A 23,282-nucleotide genomic window follows, 5' to 3' on the forward strand; every position below is an offset into this window, starting at 1 on the left:
AGCGAGATGGGGGAGAGAGCGAGCTGGGGGAGAGAGCGAGATGGGGGAGAGAGCGAGATGGGAGAGAGCGAGATGGGGGAGAGAGCGAGATGGGGGAGAGAGCGAGATGGGGGAGAGAGCGAGATGGGGGAGAGAGCGAGATGGGGGAGAGAGCGAGATGGGGGAGAGAGCGAGATGGGGGAGAGAGCGAGATGGGGGAGAGAGCGAGATGGGGGAGAGAGCGAGATGGGGGAGAGAGCGAGATGGGGGGAGACACATGGAGGGGGTGAGTGCAGTGCGGAGGGGTTGGGGGAAGGGGATTCCACAGAAAAGGAGAAGAAAAACAACCCGAGATTGGAGGATATGCAATGGAGGAGGAGGCGGCAAAATCGTGAAGGAGAATCTGTGAAAGGCGGCTGGGGTTCGAGCACATGTTTTGTCCAGTAAATCCTGGGTGAGGGGGCGGTGGGAGCTGAAAGGTGATGGAGGGTCTGTGGGGGATTGACACACACACACACAGAGAGCCCGGCAGCTCCAAACAATCAGAGAAGGAGACACACAGGGGCCGGTGAGATAATAAGTCGATTTTACAGAGAGAGACAGAGAGAGGCTACAACATTTTCCTGGTTAAACCCCGGGATCTGTGGACGTTTGCTTCCGTCTCTTCCGCCTCTTGGGATCCTCCTGTTGGTCCATGTTCCTCTTCGACTCAGTTCTGTCGGTGACTGTGGCCATCGAGTCCCAGATTTCATCACCTTCCTCCTCTTTCACGCCCTCTAGGGCTGTGCATTCTGCATCCTCCTCCTTTCAAAGGACAGTTTCACGTTAACGGCCGAAAGGCTGATGACCAACGTTCCCTCTAATACCTTTCTCTTTCTGAGCGTGGGGGTGATTATATTAAGCGAACGGCCCCGTTCAAACTTCTTCTGCACGGCCGCGCACTCACGTTATGTTAAAGAGGCCGGCTTGTGCCTGGTCTGCGCAGAGGATTCCGGGGCTGCAGAACAGCCGCGTGGCTTGGAGGGAACGTTGCCGACAACCAGAGGGCCCGGATTTAAGCCGATTGGCAAAACAACCCGAAAGCGACTCAGGGGAAGACTTCATTGGGCAACAGGGGCGGTTTGGATCTGGAAGGCGCTGCCCGAAAGGGCGGTGGAAGCAGCAGACTCAATAGGGACTTACTTCCAAAGGGAAACTGGATGAACGGTCAAATGAGAGAGAGGTTCCAGAGGCAGGGGTGTGGGACTAACCGGAGGGCACTTCAAATGAGCCAGCGCAGACACTGATGGGCTGAATGGCCTCCCTCTGTGCTGTATTTCACGCCAAAGAACGCACACACTTACACAGGAAAAGGAGGCAGGCATTTAGCCCACTGAGCCTGGTCCCCATTCAATGGTATCATGGCTTCCTCCGTCAGGAGGGTCAGTGTGGCAGGATCGGGCGGTTGATGCAGAGGGAGTGCTGCACTGTCGGAGGGTCAGTACTGAGGGAGTGCTGCACTGTCAGAGGGTCAGTGCTGAGGGAGTGCTGCACCGTCGGAGGGTCAGTACTGAGGGAGCGCTGCACTATCAGAGGGTCAGTGCTGAGGGAGTGCTGCACTGTCGGAGGGTCAGTACTGAGGGAGTGCTGCACTGTCGGAGGGTCAGTACTGAGGGAGTGCCGCACTGTCGGAGGGTCAGTACTGAGGGAGTGCTGCACTGTCGGAGGGTCAGTGCTGAGGGAGTGTGGCACTGTCGGAGGGTCAGTGCTGAGGGAGTGCGGCACTGTCGGAGGGTCAGTACTGAGGGAGTGCTGCACCGTCGGAGGGTCAGTACTGAGGGAGTGCTGCACCGTCGGAGGGTCAGTACTGAGGGAGTGCTGCACTATCAGAGGGTCAGTACTGAGGGAGTGCTGCACTGTCGGAGGGTCAGTACTGAGGGAGTGCTGCACTGTCGGAGGGTCAGTACTGAGGGATTGCTGCACTGTCGGAGGGTCAGTGCTGAGGGAGTGTGGCACTGTCGGGAGGGTCGGTACTGAAGGAGTGCCGCACTGTCGGAGGGTCAGTACTGAGGGAGTGCAGCACAGTCAGAGGGTCAGTACTGAGGGAGTGCCGCACTGTCGGAGGGTCAGTACTGAGGGAGCGTTGCACTGTCAGAGGGTCAGTACTGAGGGAGCGCTGCACTGTCGGAGGGTCAGTACGGAGGGAGTGCTGCACTGTCGGAGGGTCAGTACGGAGGGAGCGCTGCACTGTCGGAGGGTCAGTACTGAGGGATTGCTGCACTGTCGGAGGGTCAGTACGGAGGGAGTGCTGCACTGTCGGAGGGTCAGTACGGAGGGAGTGCTGCACTGTCGGAGGGTCAGTACTGAGGGAGTGCTGCACCGTTGGAGGGTCAGTACTGAGGGAGTGCTGCACCGTTGGAGGGTCAGTACTGAGGGAGTGCTGCACTGTCGGAGGGTCAGTACGGAGGGAGTGCTGCACTGTCGGAGGGTCAGTACGGAGGGAGCGCTGCACTGTCGGAGGGTCAGTACTGAGGGATTGCTGCACTGTCGGAGGGTCAGTACGGAGGGAGTGCTGCACTGTCGGAGGGTCAGTACGGAGGGAGTGCTGCACTGTCGGAGGGTCAGTACTGAGGGAGTGCTGCACCGTTGGAGGGTCAGTACTGAGGGAGTGCTGCACCGTTGGAGGGTCAGTACTGAGGGAGTGCTGCACTGTCGGAGGGTCAGTACTGAGGGAGTGCTGCACTGTCGGAGGGTCAGTACTGAGGGAGTGCTGCACCGTTGGAGGGTCAGTACTGAGGGAGTGCTGCACTGTCGGAGGGTCAGTACTGAGGGAGTGCTGCACCGTTGGAGGGTCAGTACTGAGGGAGTGCTGCACTGTCGGAGGGTCAGTACTGAGGGAGTGCTGCACCGTTGGAGGGTCAGTACTGAGGGAGTGCTGCACTGTCGGAGGGTCAGTACTGAGGGAGTGTGGCACCGTCGAGGGTCAGTACTGAGGGAGTGCTGCACTGTCGGAGGGTCAGTACTGAGGGAGTGCTGCACTGTTGGAGGGTCAGTACTGAGGGAGTGCCGCACCGTCGAGGGTCAGTACTGAGGGAGTGCCGCAACTTTGGAGGGTCAGTACTGAGGGAGTGCTGCAACGTTGGTGGGTCAATACTGAGGGAGTGCCTCACCGTCGGAGGGTTAGTACTGAGGGAGTGCCGCACTGTCAGAGGGTCAGTACTGAGGGAGTGCCGCACTGTCGGAGGGTCAGTACTGAGGGAGCGCTGCACTGTCGGAGGGTCAGTACTGAGGGATTGCTGCACTGTCGGAGGGTCAGTACGGAGGGAGCGCTGCACTGTTGGAGGGTCAGTATGGAGGGATTGCTGCACTGTCGGAGGGTCAGCACGGAGGGAGTGCTGCACTGTCGGAGGGTCAGTACTGAGGGAGCGCTGCACTGTCGGAGGGTCAGTACTGAGGGAGTGCCGCACTGTCGGAGGGTCAGTACTGAGGGAGCGCTGCACTGTCGGAGGGTCAGTACTGAGGGATTGCTGCACTGTCGGAGGGTCAGTACGGAGGGAGCGCTGCACTGTTGGAGGGTCAGTATGGAGGGATTGCTGCACTGTCGGAGGGTCAGCACGGAGGGATTGCTGCACTGTCGGAGGGTCAGTACGGAGGGAGAGCTGCACTGTCGGAGGGTCAGTACGGAGGGAGCGCTGCACTGTTGGAGGGTCAGTATGGAGGGATTGCTGCACTGTCGGAGTGTCAGTACGGAGGGAGAGCTGCACTCAGTGTGAGGGTACTGAGTGCGCGTTGCGCCATTGGAAAAGCAGCAATGTTGGAGGGACCATCTTTTCGAATAAAATATTAAATCTTTTCTCACTTGAAAGACGGTACCTCCAACAGTGTGGCACTCCCTCAGTACTGGTACTGGGATTGTCAGCCTGGATTACGGACTCAAGTCTCTGAAATGGAGCTCAAACCCATTGCATGTGACTCAGAGGGTGGGTGAGCCGATGGTTCATTCCTGCCTCCCTTCCCCCACAGAGGTTCACTTCCAGCCAGTTACTCACCTCCCAGTTTCCCCGACTTGTAAACAGGACGCAGTTCAGACGTGACTTCAGGTAAACCTTGAAATGGAAGCGAGGCACAGATTGAACGAGGGGCCAAGACCAGCGGCAGAACCTTGTACACAGCTGGCTGGTTGCAACTGGCAGTGGCGTTTATCAGATACTGCACCCCAACCATCCTCACCAACTTCACCCCCATCCATCTGACAGCCCCTGACTGCTAATGTCAATTATATTGTTCAGGCTAAGGATAAACAGGTGGAGAGTATTGCTAAGTATCCTGAGCACATATAACAAGAGACCGCTGTTGCTCTGGAGAGTTGGTTAGGTAGGAGACAGAGATCTGTAAAGCTGCGTTCTATGAATAAACCAACTATCAAGAAAAGGACATGTATCGAGTTTCATACTTCTACTGGCTTGTATCCAATTAGCACTGACAAACAGCCCACTTCCCCCACTCCAACTATCCAAACAACCCTCATCAAGACCGAGCAGCCATGCGGAATGGTACCTGAGCATCCAGTCTCTCTCTGAGCTCTGGGTTCACCATACACTGGGATTCAAAGAAGCTCAGTGAGCAATTGGGAGGTAGGGACAGAAATAAGAGCGAGGGGGAAGGGTGAAAGTTATCTCTGCGAGGGGGGGAGGGGTATGAGATGGACAGGGATCTCTGGGGGGGAGAGAGGGGGACAGGAATTTCTTGGGGGAGAGAGTGGGACAGGGGTCTCTGGGGGGAGCGAGAGAGACCGAGACAGGGGTCTCTAGAGGGATCAAGAGGGACAGGAATCTCTGGAGGGAGCGAGGGACACAGAGATCTCTGGAGAGAGAGTGAGAGAGGAACAGGGATCACTGGAGAGAGAGAGAAAAACACATAGGGATCTCTGGAGAGAGAGAGAGAGAGAAAGAGAGAGGTACAGGGATCTCTGGAGAGAGAGCGAGGGACACAGGGATCTCCGGAGAGAGAGCGAGGGACACAGGGATCTCGGGAGAGAGAGGGAGGGACACAGGGATCTCTGGAGAGAGAGGGAGGGACACAGGGATCTCCGGAGAGAGAGGGAGGGACACAGGGATCTCCGGAGAGAGAGGGAGGGACACAGGGATCTCCGGAGAGAGAGCGAGAGACACGGGAATCTCTGGAGAGAGAGCGAGGGACACGGGGATCTCTGGAGAGAGAGAGGAAGAGAGAGAGAGGTCTTTGCAGGGAGCGAGGGGGACATCGACCTTTCAGAGTGGGGGAGAGGTGGGGGAAAGGGAGGGACAGGGATCTTTCCCAGGGGTCCTCACCTTATGCTGCAGCATCTTAGTCTCAGTGCTGTGAACTCGGAGGAAGCGATCCAGCCCGCAGGATGCCACTAAGGGCAGGGTGGGGTGACACTGGACGCTGCGGATACTCCCGGCCTGCCCCTTCAAACATTTCAGCAGCCTCCCTGAGGAAAACCAGAGACAGCAATCAGCAACCAGGACTGAACAAAAATAACACACACACACAATCGACCCACACACTCCCAACCAGCACATTGTCCCTTAACCTCCGCCACTCTCTGCCCGGGTGAATGTGACGTTGGCACTATCTGCCAATGTTCACCAGCATTTCTTGCAGATTGTCCCCTCCGCCCGCCCCACCCCACGACCCTGGTCCACATTCACAAACACACGGCAGGACAACCTGGCTTCACAGAGAGTGGCCTCCATTCACTGGCCGAGTAGCGGCGGCCAACAAAGAAATGGTAAAAGCACAAGACGAGGCCGCCTGGCCCATCCCGCCTGTTCCAGCTCTTTGAAAAGAGCTATCCAATTAATCCCAGAACCTTGCTCTCTCTCCCTATTGCCCTCTAAATTCTGCCCGTTCCCGTTCTAACGTTTGTCTGAGGCCTGGCGGGACAGTGGGCAGTGTCCCTGAGCCGCAAGTCCCGGGTTCGAGTCCCAGTCCGGGACTTGCTGGCCAGGGAAGGTGTGCCTGTGTAACACGGCCGGACAGGCAGAGTGCCAACCTGCAACATGCCGATGGCAGCGGGTAGGAATGGCAGCTGAGTCCTGGTCGGCTACGTTTGATGCAGAGCAGTGCCCCCCTCAAGCCAGAGCCTCTGGTTTCAGGCTGGCCACTCACTCCAAGTCAAACAAGCCACTGAAAACCAAAGACCGTGAGCAGGTACTTTGTCTGCCTCGTGAGTCTCTAGACACAGGAAATCTTGTAAGTGTTTATCCAATTCCCCTTTGGAAAGTTCCGATTGAAACTGCTTCCGCCGCCCTTTCAGGCAGCGCCTTCCAGATCACCACCACTGGCTGCGTAAAAATAATTCCCACCTCCCCCACCCCCCCAGTTCCTTTTTATTCTTTCATGGGATGTCAGTGTCATTGGCATGAGCAGCATCTTCATTTTTATACAAAGAAAAAATTTAACTAACTGGATAATGTGAAGGTCAATTTACATGTGCTCTATACATTAACCATGCTTAGTCTCTCTTTATTCTTTCACAGGGTGTGGGCGTCGCTGGCTACACCAGCGTTTGTTGCCCATCCCTAATTGCCCCCTTGAGAAGGTGGGGGTGAGCCGCCTTCTTGAGCCGCTGCAGTCCCTGTGGTGTAGGTACACCCACGGTGCTGTTAGGGAGGGAGTTCCAGGATTTTGACCCAGCGACAGTGAAGGAACGGCCGATATATTTCCAAGTCAGGATGGTGAGTGGCTCGGAGGGGAACTTGCAGGTGTTGGTGTTCCCATGTGTCTGCTGCCCTTGTCCTTCCAGATGGTAGTGGTCGTGGGTTTGGAAGGTGCTGTCGAAGGAGCCTTGGTGAGTCGCTGCAGTGCGTCTTGTAGATGGTACACACACTGCTGCTACTGTGCGTTGGTGGTGGAGGGAGTGAATGTTTGTGGATGGGGTGCCAATCAAGCGGGGCTGCTTTGTCCTGGATGGTGTTGAGCTTCTTGAGTGTTGTGGGAGCTGCACTCATCCAGGCAAGTGGGGGGTATTCCATCACACTCTTGACTTGTGCCTTGTAGATGGTGGACAGGCTTTGGGGAGTCAGGAGGTGAGTTACTCACCAGAGTGTCCCAGGAGCTAGAGGCAGCAGGCTGAAGGTGACTGAGTGCAATGCTCCCCTCGGGGTATTAGCACCTCCCTCACACAATGTGGTAATGATGAGGGGGAACATACCAACAAGGGGAAATACTGGGTGACTGTACCTTATGGGTAGTGGTTCAATGGGCTCTCCCACCACATCTCAGGAAGGATATACTGGCCTTGGAGGGGGCGCAGCACATAGTCACCTAAATGATTCTGGGGATAAAAAGGGTTAAATTGTGTGGATAGGTTGCACAGACTAGGCTTGTATTCCCTAAGTAAAGAAGGTTAAGGGGTGATCTCAGTCACAGAATTATACAGCACAGGAGGCCGCTCGGCCCACTGAATCTTCCAAAGAGCAATCCAGTTAGTCCCACGGCCCTGTGTCTGTTTTCTCCTTCAAGCATTTTCCTTCTGAAAGCTCCTATTGAATGTGTTTGTTCAACACTCGAGCCGAATCGGTTAAGAGAGAGACACTTGATGAATATTTAAAGGTGGCTGCTGATTGGAAACTCGCCACCCACCAATCTTCGACATGCCGAAGACATTGTTGTGCTGGCTAACTCAGTGGAGGAGCTACAGGGGTTGGTGAATCGTCTTGATCCAAACGAACCACAAACACGGTCTCCTGATCAACGTTGACAAGGCGAAGGTGATGGGGGTCGAAGGACCTGCAAGATTCTGACGGGCGGGATTCAGCCTGGACAGGCCGACGCCTCCCGCCATCTTGGGTCGCTCATCACGGGAGGCGCTGAGTCCGCCGAAGGAATTTGGGCTCGGACTTAACAGGGGCGGGGGTCCCCGGCGTCGTGAACTCGCTCGGGAGAGCGTGGCGGAGCCTCAGCATCCCGACGGGGGACGGAAACCCGTCTCCCGGAAGCTCCTGCGCGGGGCCGGTGGGTGACAGTGCCTGGTCGCGTGAGCTGGGCCGCCAGGGGAGAGCGACACGAATAAAAGCGCTCGGAATGGAAGGACTCGGGCGGATATCGTGTGTGCGCGTGTCACGGGCGGCTCAGCGGACAAACGCTGGGTAAAGACGGCGTTCAAGGGGACTCGTCGGCAGCAGTCACCTTAAAGGAGCTCACGCGTTTTGGACACGGGATGTGAAGGGGGGATTTGGAAAGAAAAAAGAAAAAAACAGGTAAAAACCTGGAAAATGTGCACGAGGAAGGCCCAAGGTGGCACACAGGTGGATAATATCAGAACGTGGACTGGCCTCTCTGTTTGGGACAGGCAGTGAGGGCAGCGGAGTGGAGAAAGATTGTTCACAGTGTGGCCAACCCTTCGAACCAGGGCAGATGAAACTCAGGATTGAATCTTTATCCGTTACCCCATCAGGCAGCGCATTCCAAATCCAAACTACCCGCCCTGCGAAAAGGTGCCTGCTCATGTTGCCTCTAGTTATTTTTCCAATTACCTTCAATCTGTGCCCCTCCGGTTACCAACCCTTCCTCTTTATTTACCCTCTATCTAAACACTTCATCGCTTTGAAGGCCCTCGGTCAAATCCCCCCCCTTAACCTTCTCTGCCCTGAGGAGAACGATCCCGGCTTCTCCAGTCTCCCCGCACGAACCGAAGTCCCTTCACCCCTGGTCCCGTTCTGGTAAACCTCCCTCCGCACCCACTCCGACAGGCTTCACGTCCCTTCCTAAAGAGCGTGCGGCCCAGAATCGGGCACCAAACTCCTGGCTGGGGCTGAACCAGTTTTTTTTTATATAAAGGTTTAGCATAACTTGCTCGCTTTTGTAGTCTATCCCTCCACGTACAAAGCCCAAGTTCCCACATGCCTTATTAGCTTTGTCAGCCTGCCTTGACAAAGATACTGTGGAGTTTAGCGGCAGATTTTGAAATTGCGAACTGTACCCCCAACTCCAATGTCATTCACGTACATCAAAAACAACAGAGGGTCCCCATACGACACTGTGTTCAAGGTGTCTAAAGGATTCGATATGGTCAATCAAGAGAAACAATTTCCTCTGGTGTGGGCGGTGGGAGCGGGGGGGGGAATTCCAGAACAAGGGTGGGGTGGGGGAGGCCAGAACTTTAAAACGGGAGCCAGGCCGTTCAGGGGTGATGTCAGGAAGCACTTCTTCACACAGAGGACAGCGGGAATCTCTGGAACTCTGTCTCTGAAAAAGCTCTTGTAGCTGCGGGGGGGTGGGGGGGGGCGGGGGTTAATTGGAAATGTCAAACCAGAGATTGATATTCTCGTTGGGGAACGGGATCGAGGGTTATGGAATCCAGGCGGGTAGATTAGTTTGAGATACCGATACAGATCAGCATTGATCTGATGAAAGGTGGGGCAGGATTGAGGGGCTGAATGGCCTGCTCCTGTATAACAGGCTCAAGGGGCTGAATGGCCTCCTCCTGTTCCTGTGTAACAGGCTCGAGGGGCTGAATGGCCTCCTCCTGTTCCTGTGTAACAGCCTCGAGGGGCTGAATGGCCTCCTCCTGTTCCTGTGTAACAGGCTCGAGGGGCTGAATGGCCTCCTCCTGTGTAACAGGTTCAAGGGGCTGAATGGCCTGCACCTGCTCCTACGATTTCACGATTCATGCTGCTACATCAGAAGGGACAGGCCAGAGCTCCTGGGAAGAGTTAAGAGTGAGCATGGGGTCAGGGGTTGTGGAACTGAAAGGATCTCTCCAATCGAGTGAAGGGTGTTTCGATCCACTGGGAACTGAGAATGAGTCCTCACCTTTCCGGAGGTCTAGAACGGCCATCTGTCCACGCGTATTACCCACAACAACCGAACTGCAGAAGGAGAAAAGGCGACAGAGTTAGTGACAGGGTGTGCGTGCTGCCATCAGCTTGGAGGCTTAAAAGAGGCTGCAGACTTCAAACAGCAGATACCATTAATGAAAGGCCTGCGTTTCTATAACTTCTTTCAGGAAGATCACAAAGCACTCAGTGGCCAACAAGGCATATTTGCAGCCACTTTGTGCAATGCAGCAATGTATGCACAACAACCTCCCTCTACCCCGTCCCCATCAAACACTCCCAGGGCAGGTACAGCACGGGGTTAGATACAGATTAAAGCTCCCTCTAGACTGTCCCCATCAAACACTCCCAGGACAGGTACAGCACGGGGTTAGATACAGAGTAAAGCTCCCTCTACACTGTCCCCGTCAAACACTCCCAGGATAGATACAGCACGGGGTTAGATACAGATTAAAGCTCCCTCTACACTGTCCCCATCAAACACTCCCAGGACAGGTACAGCACGGGGTTACATACAGAGTAAAGCTCCCTCTACACTGTCCCCATCAAACACTCCCAGGACAGGTACAGCACGGGGTTACATACAGAGTAAAGCTCCCTCTACACTGTCCCCATCAAACACTGCCAGGACAGGTACAGCACGGGGTTACATACAGAGTAAAGCTCCCTCTACACTGTCCCCATCAAACACTCCCAGGACAGGTACAGCACGGGGTTACATACAGAGTAAAGCTCCCTCTACACTGTCCCCATCAAACACTCCCAGGACAGGTGCAGCACGGGGTTAGATACAGAGTAAAGCTCCCTCTACACTGTCCCCATCAAACACTCCCAGGACAGGTACAGCACGGGGTTACATACAGAGTAAAGCTCCCTCTACACTGTCCCCATCAAACACTCCCAGGACAGGTACAGCACGGGGTTAGATACAGAGTAAAGCTCCCTCTACACTGTCCCCATCAAACACTCCCAGGACAGGTACAGCACGGGGTTACATACAGAGTAAAGCTCCCTCTACACCGTCCCCATCAAACACTCCCAGGGCAGGTACAGCACGTGTTTAGATACAGGTTAATAGATACGCTCCACTTAGACTCACTTGGCATCAGGCGTCAGGGAGAGGGCAGTTAACGGGTACTCGTCATAAGTGACCTCCAGAACTGGCCTGCGCTGCGGAGTGCTGGGGTCATAAACACGCACCTGTGAGCAGAGGAACACAATGGCAATCAAACACTTATAACACTGGGGTACAGTACTGGTGGGGACAGGTCTGTCACTGTATAACACTGGGGTACAGTACTGGTGGGGACGGGTCTGTCACTGTATAACACTGGGGTACAGTACTGGAGGGGACGGGTCTGTCACTGTATAACACTGGGGTACAGTACTGGTGGGGACGGGTCTGTCACTGTATAACACTGGGGTACAGTACTGGTGGGGACGGGTCTGTCACTGTGTAACACTGGGGCACAGTACTGGTGGGGACGGGTCTGTCATTGTATAACACTGGGGTACAGTACTGGTGGGGACAGGTCTGTCACTGTATAACACTGGGGTACAGTACTGGTGGGGACGGGTCTTTCACTGTGTAACACTGGGGTACAGTACTGGTGGGGAAGGGTCTGTCACTGTGTAACACTGGGGCACAGTACTGGTGGGGATTGTGCATCCTATAAGGTAGTGGGTGGTCTATTAAACGCTGCACGAAGTTACGAACACAGGCATCACACGAGTCACACCCTAGGCAAGATCGCCAGCACTCAGGAGACAGACAGTGGGCAATGCAGGTCAGAGGGTCAGTGATGGACGAACCTGGCAATGCCCAGTACAGGTGACGATTTTGTCTGAGGCGGGTATGAACTGCATGTCTCTCACCCAAACCGGGACCCGCAGATCCAGCCAATCGTTGCGGACCTGTAAAATAAAAAGGGCAGGTACAGGGGTCAGGGACCAATCAGGATCCAGCACAAAGGGCGTTGAACCATCCATGTTACTGGGTAATGTGGAAAACACGGGCGGCCAGTTTCCTTCAGTCCAGGTGAAGCCTTCAGATCCGGAACTTTCCGTGGAGAGGGAGACGCAAGGATACGGACAGGGGATTGCGATAAAGAAGCAGAGGCTACACAAAGAAATATTATTATTTTTTCCCTACACAGCGAGTTCCTGTGATCTGGAAGGCACAGCCTGAAAGGGCGATGGAAGCAGATTCAATCAGGTAAATACTCGAAAAGGAAGCGGTTCCAGGGTCCTGGGGAAAGAGCAGGGGGATTGGGGCTAATTGGGCAGCTCTCTCAAAGAGCCAGCACAGACTCGGGGGGCTGAATGGCCACCAGTGCTGTGTCCTTGTACAAACGCAGGTGTTTTACTGAGGCTGCGGGATGGAAAGCAGAGAATGAGAAACCACAAACCGGTGGGAGGACAGAGAAAGAGAAATGCACTGATATCTGTTCAATGGAAGGTGGTTAGTCAATACTAAGCTGATCAGAGAGATCGCAGAGTGATTCTGAGAGGGATAAAGGGCAGGGAGAGCACAAGAGGCTGATGAAGGGAGGAGAGGCGGGGGGAGAGAGAGGGGAGGCGGGGGGAGAGAGAGGGGAGGCGGGGGGAGAGAGAGGGGAGGCGGGGGGAGAGTGAGAGGGGAGGCGGGGGGAGAGTGAGAGGGGAGGCGGGGGGGAGAGAGAGGAGGTGGGGGGAGAGAGAGAGGGGAGGCGGGGGGAGAGAGAGAGGGGAGGCGGGGGGAGAGAGAGGGGAGGCGGGGAGAGAGAGAGGAGGCAGGGGAGAGAGAGAGGAGGCAGGGGGAGAGAGAGAGGGAGGGAGGCTGGGGGAGAGAGAGAGAGGAGGCGGGGAGAGAGAGAGGAGCGGGGGAGAGAGAGAGGGAGGCGGGGGAGAGAGAGGGAGGCTGGGGGAGAGAGAGGGGAGGCGGGGGAGAGAGAGGGGAGGCTGGGGGAGAGAGAGGGGAGGCGGGGAGAGAGAGAGGAGGCGGGGGGAGAGAGGGGAGGCGGGGGGGAGAGAGGGGAGGCGGGGGGAGAGAGGGAGGCGGGGGGAGAGAGAGGGGAGGTGGGGGGAGAGAGAGAGGAGGCGGGGGGAGAGAGAGGGGAGGTGGGGGGAGAGAGAGGGAGGCGGGGGGGGAGAGAGAGGGGAGGCGGGGGGAGAGAGAGGGGAGGCGGGGGGAGAGAGAGGGGAGGCGGGGGGAGAGAGAGGGGAGGCGGGGGGAGAGAGAGAGGAGGTGGGGGGAGAGAGAGGGGAGGCGGGGGGAGAGAGAGGGGAGGCTGGGGGGAGAGAGAGGGGAGGCTGGGGGGAGAGAGAGGGGAGGCTGGGGGGAGAGAGAGAGGAGGCGGGGGAGAGAGAGGGGAGGCGGGGGGAGAGAGAGAGGGGAGGCTGGGGGGGGAGAGAGGGGAGGCGGGGAGAGAGAGAGGGAGGCGGGGGGGAGAGAGGGGAGACGGGGGGGAGAGAGGGGAGGCGGGGGGAGAGAGAGGGGAGGCTGGGGGGAGAGAGAGAGGGGAGGCGGGGGGAGAGAGAGAGGGGAGACGGGGGGAGAGAGAGAGGGGAGGCTGGGGGGAGAGAGAGAGGGGGGGGGGAGAGAGAGAGGGGAGACGGGGGGAGAGAGAGGGGAGACGGGGGGAGAGAGAGGGAGGTGGGGGGGAGAGAGAGAGGAGGTGGGGGGGAGAGAGGGGAGACGGGGGGAGAGAGAGGGGACGTGGGGGAGAGAGAGGGGAGGCGGGGGGAGAGAGAGGGGAGGCGGGGGGAGAGAGAGGGGAGGCGGGGGGAGAGAGAGGGGAGGCTGGGGGGGCAGGCAGGGGAAGAGTGGAGGCCGGGGAGTGGGGGCGAGGTGGGGGAGAGGCGGGGAGGGGGAAATCACGCTTCCCACTTACATTTTTGGCGGTGAAGACGGGCTCCTGGAGCCTCTCCAGGTCCCACACCTTCAGCGCGTTCTCCTTTCCTCCGGTCGCCACTCGCTCCGGCCTGGTGGTGTCCTGGCGCATCCGGCACACAGCACGGCCCACTTCCACCTGTCGGGAGAACACCCACTCTTACATCACTGAGAGGAGAGGGTCCGTGCAATCCCGACCAGTCCCCTCCACCTCCCCAAACAGGGGGGTTGACCACACCCCTGCCCACCCGCCCACCTCCCCCACACGCCCAGATCCACCAAGTAAAGACAGGGTTTCCCTCACGTGATCTGTCGAACCCTCGTTCCACACTTTCAGAAGGCCAGACTCGGTGCAGGTGACGAGAGAGCTGTGGGTGAGAGCAGACACAGAGCGTTAGTCTAACAGCCACTCCAGAAGAGATGGGCCAGTACGCAATCTGGCTTTCAGAGATTGACCGACCTCCCCCCACCCCCCACCGAACTCCTCATTTCTACCACCGCCCTCCCCACCCAAACCTCGCTTTGTATTCCCCCCACCCACCACCCAACACCCCGATCGCTTCCCTTCGCCCATTCTGACAATGCAAAGAAAGTAAGTTGTGAGGAGGATACAAAGAGTCGGCAAAGGGATATAGACGGGTTCAGCGAGGGGGCAAAATATTGGCAGATGGAATATAAGGTGGGAAGATGTGAGGCTGTCCACTTTGCCCGGGAGAATAGAAAAGCAGCGTGTTATTTAAATGGAGAGAGACCGCAGAATGCTGCAGTACCGAGGGATCTGGGCGTCCATGTGCATGAATCACAAAAGGTCAGCACCCAGGTTTTTTTGAACTCGTTCATGGGGTGTGGGCATTGCCGGCTAGGCCAGCATTTATTGCCCATTCCTAAATGCCCTCTGAACAAGGGCAATTAAGAGTCAACTACATCGCTGTGGGTCTGGAGTCACGTGTAGGCCAGACTGGGTAAGGACGGCAGATTTCCCTCCCCTAAAGGGGACATTAGTGAACCAGATGAGTTTTTAAACGACAATCAGCAATGGTTTCATGGTCGTCCAATCAGACTTTTAATTCCAGGTCCTTTTTTTTTATATTGAATTCAAATTTCACCATCTGCCCCGTGATGGGATTTGAACCCGGGTCCCCAGAGCATTACCCTGGGTCTCTGGAATACCACTAGTCAGCGGCAGAGTGGATGCTGAGAGGATGTTCCCCTCGTGGGGGAATAGGAACAGAAGGCCATTCAGCCCATCGAGCCTGTTCCACCATTCAATACGTTCATGGCTGATCGAACATTTCAATGTCTTTTACCCACACTATCCCCATAACCCTTTACGTTATTGTTAATCAGAAATCTACCTTAACATGACTGAGCTTCCCCGGCTCTCTGGGGTAGAGAATTCCAAAGATTCACAACCCTCTGAGTGAAGACGTTTCTCCTCATCCCGGTCCTTAGTGGCTTCCCCCTTATTTTGAAATGGTGTCCCCTAGTTCTAGACTCCCCAACCAGGGGAAACATCTTACATGCACCTACCCTGTCTATTCCTTTAAGTATTTGGTAGGTTTCAGTGAGATCACCTCTCATTCTTTGAAACACTAGAGAATACAGACCCAGTTTCCCCAGTCTCTCTTCATAAGACAGTCCTGCCATCCCCGGAACAAGTCTGGTGAACCTCTGTTGCGCTCCCTCAATGGCAAGAATATCCTTTTTGAGGTAAGGGGACCAAAGCTGCGCACAGTACTCCAGGTGCGACCTAACCAAGCTTCTATACAATTGAAGCAAGACTCCGCTACTCCTGTACTCACATCCTCTTGCGATAAAGGCTAACGTTCCATTAGTCTTCCTAATCACCTGCTGCACCGGCATGGTTAGCCTTCAGTGAGTTATGGACAAGGACACCCAGGTCCCTTTGTACATCTACACTTTCTAATCTCTTCCCATTTAGGAAATCCTCTGCACATCTGTTCCTTCTATCAAAGTGGATAACCTCACATTTTTCCACATTATGTTCCATCTGCCATGTTCTTGCCCACTCACTAAGTCTGTCCAAATCCTCCTACAGCCGCTTGACATCATCCTCGCAACACACATTTCCACCCGGCTTTGTATCACCCGCAAACTTGGAAATACTACGTTTGGTCCCCACATCCAAATCATTGGTATATATTGTGAACATCTGGGGCCCAAGTACTGATCCTTGCGTTACCCCACTAGCCACAGCCTGCCAACGCGAGAATGGCCTGTTTATTCTTACTCTCTGTTTTCTGCCTGTTCGCCAATCCTTAATCCAGGCCAGTATATTGCCTCCTATCCCATGTGCTTTTATTTTGATAATCAGCCTCCTGTGGGGGACTTTATCAAAAGCCTTCTGAAAATCCAAGTATACTATGTCCATCGACTCTCCTTTATCAATTTTGTTAGTAACATCCTCAAAAAAGCTCCGACAAGTTCGTCAAACATGTCTTCCCGTTCGCAAATCTATGCCCAGTCAGATCATGATTATCCAAGTATCCATTGATCACATCCTTTATAATAGGTTCTAGCATTTTCTCTACTACTGATGTGAAGCTAACAGGTCTGTGGTTCCATGTTTTCTCTCTCCCTCCCTTCTTAAATAGTGGGGTGACACTTGCTACCTTCCAATCTTCAGGAACCATCCCACAATCTATATAGAATTTGGGAAAATGATCACCAATGCATCCACTATCTCTGCAGCAACCTCTTTCAACACTCTGGGATGCAGAATATCAGGTCCCCCCGGGACTTATCAACTTTCAGTCCCGTTAATTCCTCCAATACAACCTTCTCACTTATACTAATTTCCTTCAACTCCTCATTCTCCCTAGTCCCTTGGATCTCTAAATGGAGGAGATTTCCTGTATCTTCCTCAGTGAAAACAGACCCAAAGTAATCATTTAGCTTCACTGCCATTTCTCTATTCCCATTATGAATTCTCCTGACTCTGCCTGTAAAGGACCCACATTTGTCTTAGCCAAACCCTTCCTTTTTACATACCTATGGATGCTTTTACAGTCTGTTTTCATATTTTTTGCTAGATTGCATTCATATTCTATTCTCCCTTTCTTTACCAATATCTTCGTCTTCCTTTGCTGTATTCTAAAAACCTCCCAATCCTCAGGTTTACTACTATTTCTGGCAATTTTATAAGCCTTTTCTTTTAATCTTATACAATCCTTAACTTCCTTTGTCAGCCACGGTTGACTGACTTGTTTTGGGTTTTCTCACCTTGAAGGAATGTACCGGTGCTGTAAGCCGTGTAATAGTTCTTTGAAGACTATCCATTGCCGATGTACAGTCATAGCTTTCAATGTATTTTCCCAATCCACCTCAGCTAATTTGTCCCTCACACCTTCATAAGTTCCTTTATTTAACTCGAACTCAGAGTGATCTACCCCTCACTTTCAAACATAACGTAAGACTCTAGAGCGAGGGGGGCACAGTTGAAAAATAAGGGGTCTCCCATGTGAGATGGAGATGAGGAGGAATTTCCTCTCTCAGAGGATCGTAAGTCTGTGGAATTCTCTCCCCCAGAGAGCAGTGGAGGCTGGGTCATTGAATATATTCAGTGCTGAGTTAGACAAGTTTTTGATCGACAAGGGAGTCGAGGGTTATGGGGCGGGGGGGGGGGGGGCGCGCGAATGGTCTACCCTTGCTCACATTTTGCATGTTCTCACCTGTTGTAAACACACAAGCCTCGCAAAGGCCCCTCTCCTCCCGAACAGTCCCGGAACTCGGTGACATTCTCTTTCTCCGTGCTGAACACCTTCACTGTGCCATTCACACAGCCCAGCAGCACCTGAGGGTGGGGAGAAAGAGAGAGAGTGAAAAGGTTAATTCTCTGACACCCATCAATACGTCAAGGGCCAGGGCGAAGAAGTGAAACAGTCAAACTCTGCACACTCCCCCCCCCTAGTTAATGGGCTGAGAGGGTGCAGCACTGTCGGGAGGGTCAGTACTGAGGGAGTGCTGCACTGTTGGAGGGTCAGTACTGAGGGAGTGCTGCACTATCGGAGGGTCAGTACTGAGGGAGTGCTGCACTGTCAGAGGGTCAGTACTGAGGGAGTGCTGCACTGTCGGAGGGTCAGTACTGAGGGAGTGCTGCACTGTCGGAGGGTCAGTACTGAGGGAGTGCTGCACTGTCGGAGGGTCAGTACTGATGGAGTGCTGCACTGTCGGAGGGTCAGTACTGAGGGAGCGCTGCGATGTCAGAGGGTCAGTACTGAGGGAGTGCTGCGCTGTCAGAGGGTCAGTACTGAGGAAGCGCTGCGCTGTCAGAGGGTCAGTACTGAGGGAGCGCTGCACTATCGGAGGGTCAGTACTGGGGGAGTGCTGCACTGTCAGAGGGTCAGTACTGAGGGAGTGCTGCACTGTCGGAGGGTCAGTACTGAGGGAGTGCTGCACTGTCGGAGGGTCAGTACTGAGGGAGTGCTGCACTGTCGGAGGGTCAGTACTGATGGAGTGCTGCACTGTCGGAGGGTCAGTACTGAGGGAGCGCTGCGCTGTCAGAGGGTCAGTACTGAGGGAGTGCTGCGCTGTCAGAGCGTCAGTACTGAGGGAGCGCTGCGCTGTCAGAGGGTCAGTACTGAGGGAGCGCTGCACTGTCAGAGGGTCAGTACTGAGGGAGCACTGCACTGTCAGAGGGTCAGTACTGAGAGAGCGCTGCACTGTCAGAGGGTCAGTGCTGAGGGAGTGCTGCACTGTCAGAGGGTCAGTGCTGAGGGAGTGCTGCACTGTCAGAGGGTCAGGACTGAGGGAGTGCTGCATTGTCAGAGGGTCAGTACTGAGGGAGTGCTGCACTGTCAGAGGGTCAGGACTGAGCGAGTGCTGCTCTGTCGGAGGGTAAGCATTGAGGCAGCGCTGCACTATCAGAGGGTCAGTACTGAGGGAGTGCTGCTCTGTCAGAGGGTCAGTACTGAGGGAGTGCTGCACTGTCAGAGGGTCAGTACTGAGGGAGTGCTGCACTGTCGGAGGGTCAGTACTGAGGGAGTGCTGCAATGTCAGAGGGTCAGTACTGAGGGAGCGCTGCACTGTCAGAGGGTCAGTACTGAGGGAGTGCTGCAATGTCAGAGGGTCAGTACTGAGGGAGAACCCATTCTGATGTGGCAGATGATGTGTGCCAAGTAGACCAATCCACGAGGGAAAACTGGACGCGCTATCTGAACGGTTTTGCAATTTGTATTTATTATGAGGCACGTGCACTGAATTCAGACGTAATAAATCCAACACGACCTTTAAAGATCTTATAAAAAATAAATGAAATATTTATGAACAAAATAAAAGATGCAAAGCACATACATAAGACGACAATTACTACTATAATAACTCTTAAATTTCCAATAAACCTGAGGCCCAGTTACGCTCCCTTTGAGGCAAAGATCCACAATAGATTTTCGATTTAAAACAGATTCAGCAAGGTACCACAATACTCCAGATAGTGGGATTCTAAATGTCTTTTCTCCAGCATTAGTTTCATCAGACAGCAAACTTATACACAAAGGGTGATGGCTTCATGAAGGCTGTTTCAAACAGCCCTGTTAGATTTTACATGGCCTTCTGACTCTTAACCTTCCATTCTCCTTTATATACGTTTCTGTCTATTTAACAGGTAAATTCTATTGTTCTGTTTGTCTTTGAAGCCGCATCTTCCTCATAATATAAAAACTGAATGTTACCACCATATATCGTCGGTAATCTTTGGGAAAAATAAACACATTCCTTAGCCTTGCTTATCTGGTTAGTTGCAAACAGATTAAGATGCCTTTGAAATCGAAATATCCCTTCATTTATCTAAAAATGCAAATTCCCTTCACAGCCTTACGCGATGAGCCAGCATCAATGTTTACTCATTAGCATGTCAAGCACCCAGCTTCTTTTCATCATTTAAACTTCCAGTCTACTTAACTCCTAATATAATTAAATCACACACAGATTGACCCAACTATACTTACCCCCACTAACCCACCTCAAAATAAACAAGAAAAATATTGCGAAAACGATAAGTTAGTTTCAATGGCAATGCAGCGTTGTCAGGTCAGTAAATGGAAAGTGCTGCACTGTCGGAGGGTCAGTACTGAGGGAGTGCTGCACTGTCGGAGGGTCAGTACTGAGGGAGTGCTGCACTGTCGCAGGGTCAGTACTGAGGGAGTGCTGCACTGTCGCAGGGTCAGTACTGAGGGAGTGCTGCACTGTCAGAGGGTCAGTAAATGGAAAGTGCTGCACTGTCGGAGGGTCAGTACTGAGGGAGTGCTGCACTGTCGGAGGGTCAGTACTGAGGGAGTGCTGCACTGTCGCAGGGTCAGTACTGAGGGAGTGCTGCACTGTCGCAGGGTCAGTACTGAGGGAGTGCTGCACTGTCGCAGGGTCAGTACTGAGGGAGTGCTGCACTGTCAGAGGGTCAGTACTGGGGGAGTGCTGCACTGTCAGAGAGTCAGTACTGAGGGAGTGCTGCACTGTTGGAGGGTCAGTACTGAGGGAGTGCTGCACTGTCGGAGGGTCAGTACTGAGGGAGTGCTGCACTATCGGAGGGTCAGTACTGAGGGTGTGCTGCACTGTCAGAGGGTCAGTACTGAGGGAGTGCTGCATGTCGGAGGGTCAGTACTGAGGGAGTGCTGCACTGTCAGAGGGTCAGTACTGAGGGAGTGCTGCACTGTCGGAGGGTCAGTAATGAGGGAGTGCTGCACTGTCGGAGGGTCAGTACTGAGGGAGTGCTGCACTGTCATAGGGTCAGTACTGAGGGAGTGCTGCGCTGTCAGAGGGTCAGTAATGAGGGAGTGCTGCACTGTCGGAGGGTCAGTACTGAGGGAGAACCCGTTCTGATGTGGCAGATGATGTGTGTCAAGTAGACCAATCCACGAGGGAAAACTGGACGCGCTATCTGAACGGTTTTGCAATTTGTATCTATTACGAGGCACGTGCGCTGAATTCAGACGTAATAAATCCAACACGACCTTTAGAGATCTTATAAAAAATAAATGAAAATATTTATGAACAAAATAAAAGATGCCAAGCGCATACATAAGACGACAATTACTAATAAAATAACTCTCAGATTCCCAATAAACCTGAGGCCCAGTTACGCTCCCTTTGAGGCAAAGATCCACAATAGATTTTCGATTTAAAACAGATTCAGCAAGGAACCACAATACTCCAGATAGTGGGATTCTAAATGTCTTTTCTCCAGCATTAGTTTCATCAGACAGCAAACTTATACACAAAGGGTGATGGCTTCATGAAGGCTGTTTCAAACAGCCCTGTTAGATTTTACATGGCCTTCTGACTCTTAACCTTCCATTCTCCTTTATATACGTTTCTGTCTATTTAACAGGTAAATTCTATTGTTCTGTTTGTCTTTGAAGTTGCATCTTCCTCATAATATAAAAACTGAATGTTACCACCATATATCGTCGGTAATCTTTGGGAAAAATAAACACATTCCTTAGCCTTGCTTATCTGGTTAGTTGCAAACAGATTAAGATGCCTTTGAAATCGAAATATCCCTTCATTTATCTAAAAATGCAAATTCCCTTCACAGCCTTACGCGATGAGCCAGCATCAATGTTTACTCATTAGCATGTCAAGCACCCGGCTTCTTTTCATCATTTAAACTTCCAGTCTACTTAACTCCTAATATAATTAAATCACACACAGACAGACCCAACTATACTCACCCCCACTAACCCACCTCAAAATAAACCAGAAAAATATTGCGAAAACATTTAGTTTCATGACACTGCCACGTTGTCAGAGGGTCAGTACTGAGGGAGTGCTGCACTGTAACAGGGTCAGTAGTGAGGAGTGCAACACTGTTGGAGGGTCAGTACTGAGGGAGTGCTGCACTGTTGGAGGGTCAGTACTGAGGGAGTGCTGCACTGTCAGAGGGTCAGTACTGAGGGAGTGCTGCACTGTCGGAGAATCAGTACTGAGGGAGTGCTGCACTGTCAGAGGGTCAGTACTGAGGGAGTGCTGCACTGTTGGAGGGTCAGTACTGAGGGAGTGCTGCACTGTTGGAGGGTCAGTACTGAAGGAGCACTGCACTGTCGGAGGGTCAGTACTGAGGGAGCGCTGCACTGTCGGAGGGTCAGTACTGAGGGAGTGCTGCACTGTAACAGGGTCAGTAGTGAGGAGTGCTGCACTGTCAGAGGGTCAGTACTGAGGGAGTGCTGCACTGTAACAGGGTCAGTAGTGAGGAGTGCAACACTGTCGGAGGGTCAGTACTGAGGGAGTGCTGCACTGTCGGAGGGTCAGTACTGAGGGAGTGCTGCACTGTCGGAGGGTCAGTACTGAGGGAGTGCTGCACTGTCGGAGGGTCAGTACTGAGAGAGTGCTGCACTGTCGGAGGGTCAGTACTGAGGGAGTGCTGCACTGTCGGAGGGTCAGTACTGAGGGAGTGCTGCACTGTCGGAGGGTCAGTACTGAGGGAGTGCTGCACTGTCAGAGAGTCAGTACTGAGGGAGTGCTGCACTGTCAGAGGGTCAGTACTGAGGGAGTGCTGCACTGTCAGAGAGTCAGTACTGAGGGAGTGCTGCACTGTCGGAGGGTCAGTACTGAGGGAGCGCTGCACTGTCGGAGGGTCAGTACTGAGGGAGCGCTGCACTGTCAGAGGGTCAGTACTGAGGGAGCGCTGCACTGTCGGAGGGTCAGTACTGAGGGAGTGCTGCACTGTCGGAGGGTCAGTACTGAGGGAGTGCTGCACTGTCAGAGGGTCAGTACTGAGGGAGCGCTGCACTGTCGGAGGGTCAGTACTGAGGGAGTGCTGCACTGTCGGAGGGTCAGTACTGAGGGAGTGCTGCACTGTCTGAGTGTCAGTACTGAGGGAGTGCTGCACTGTCGGAGGGTCAGTACTGAGGGAGTGCTGCACTGTCTGAGTGTCAGTACTGAGGGAGTGCTGCACTGTCGGAGGGTCAGTACTGAGGGAGTGCTGCACTGTCGGAGGGTCAGTACTGAGGGAGTGCTGCACTGTCGGAGGGTCAGTACTGAGGGAGTGCTGCACTGTCGGAGGGTCGGTGTGTTTGGGTTTTTTTACCTCTCTTTCCTCTCGGTCTTTCCAGGCGATTTCGCTGATTTCTTGCCCCCGGTTAAAATCGGTGAAGTTTATCGCCCGTTTCCTGCGGAGATCAACGCCTGAAATTCAAGCGGAGACGGTGGTTAAAATGATAGCGGGAGGGGCGCCCGCGCCGCCCCCAGGCCCCGCCGCAGCCTCGGCCTTTCCCGCCGCCTCTCCTCACCCTTCAGGATCCCGCTCTCCGCTCCCAGCCACACGTGGCACCTCCGCGCCGCCATCTTGAGTGTACCCCCGCTGTCCGGCCGACCTTCACTTCCGCCGAACCGTCACTTCCGGCCGATCACCCGTCCGCCGGACCTTCACTACCGGCCGCCCTACCGTTCCGTCCGCCCTTCACTTCCGGCCGCACCACCTGAGCCGACTCTCGGTTCCGCCTCCCTCCAAACACACAATGGTTCCGTCTCCTGCTCAGCCCGGACTGAGCCCGCTCCTCATTCCCGCGCCACCCAGCGGCTGGCGGCCTTTCGGCCCATCGTGTCCGTGCCAGCTCCCTGAATGGGGCAATTCGCTGGCCGCCTGCTCCCCCGTAACCCTCCACGCTCACCCTTTG

At 54.2% G+C, this 23,282-nt stretch overlaps 1 protein-coding gene across 2 annotated transcripts; it reads right to left on the reverse strand.

Annotated features, from left to right (window-relative positions):
* Positions 1–548: 548 nt before the first annotated feature.
* On the reverse strand, positions 549–23,073 carry wdr74 (WD repeat domain 74). 2 transcript variants are annotated; one of them, XM_078532935.1, is made up of 12 exons: positions 23,051–23,073; positions 22,896–22,966; positions 22,694–22,791; positions 17,346–17,467; positions 13,958–14,021; positions 13,655–13,792; positions 11,595–11,696; positions 10,882–10,982; positions 9,760–9,815; positions 5,289–5,431; positions 4,008–4,064; positions 549–783 (listed from the first exon to the last, which is right to left on the reverse strand). In XM_078532935.1, the coding sequence occupies exons 2-12, from the start codon at positions 22,948–22,950 to the stop codon at positions 607–609; spliced, it is 1,113 nt and encodes a 370-aa protein (XP_078389061.1). In that variant the 5' UTR covers positions 22,951–22,966; positions 23,051–23,073; the 3' UTR covers positions 549–606. The 2 variants fall into 2 exon arrangements, with proteins under 2 accessions (XP_078389061.1, XP_078389060.1); XM_078532934.1 differs by lacking the exon at positions 23,051–23,073 and having other exon boundaries at positions 22,896–23,009.
* Between the last annotated feature and the right edge of the window lie 209 nt (positions 23,074–23,282).

Source organism: Cetorhinus maximus, chromosome 31 (genome assembly GCF_964194155.1).
Source record: "Cetorhinus maximus chromosome 31, sCetMax3.hap1.1, whole genome shotgun sequence".
Lineage (NCBI taxonomy): Eukaryota > Metazoa > Chordata > Chondrichthyes > Lamniformes > Cetorhinidae > Cetorhinus > Cetorhinus maximus.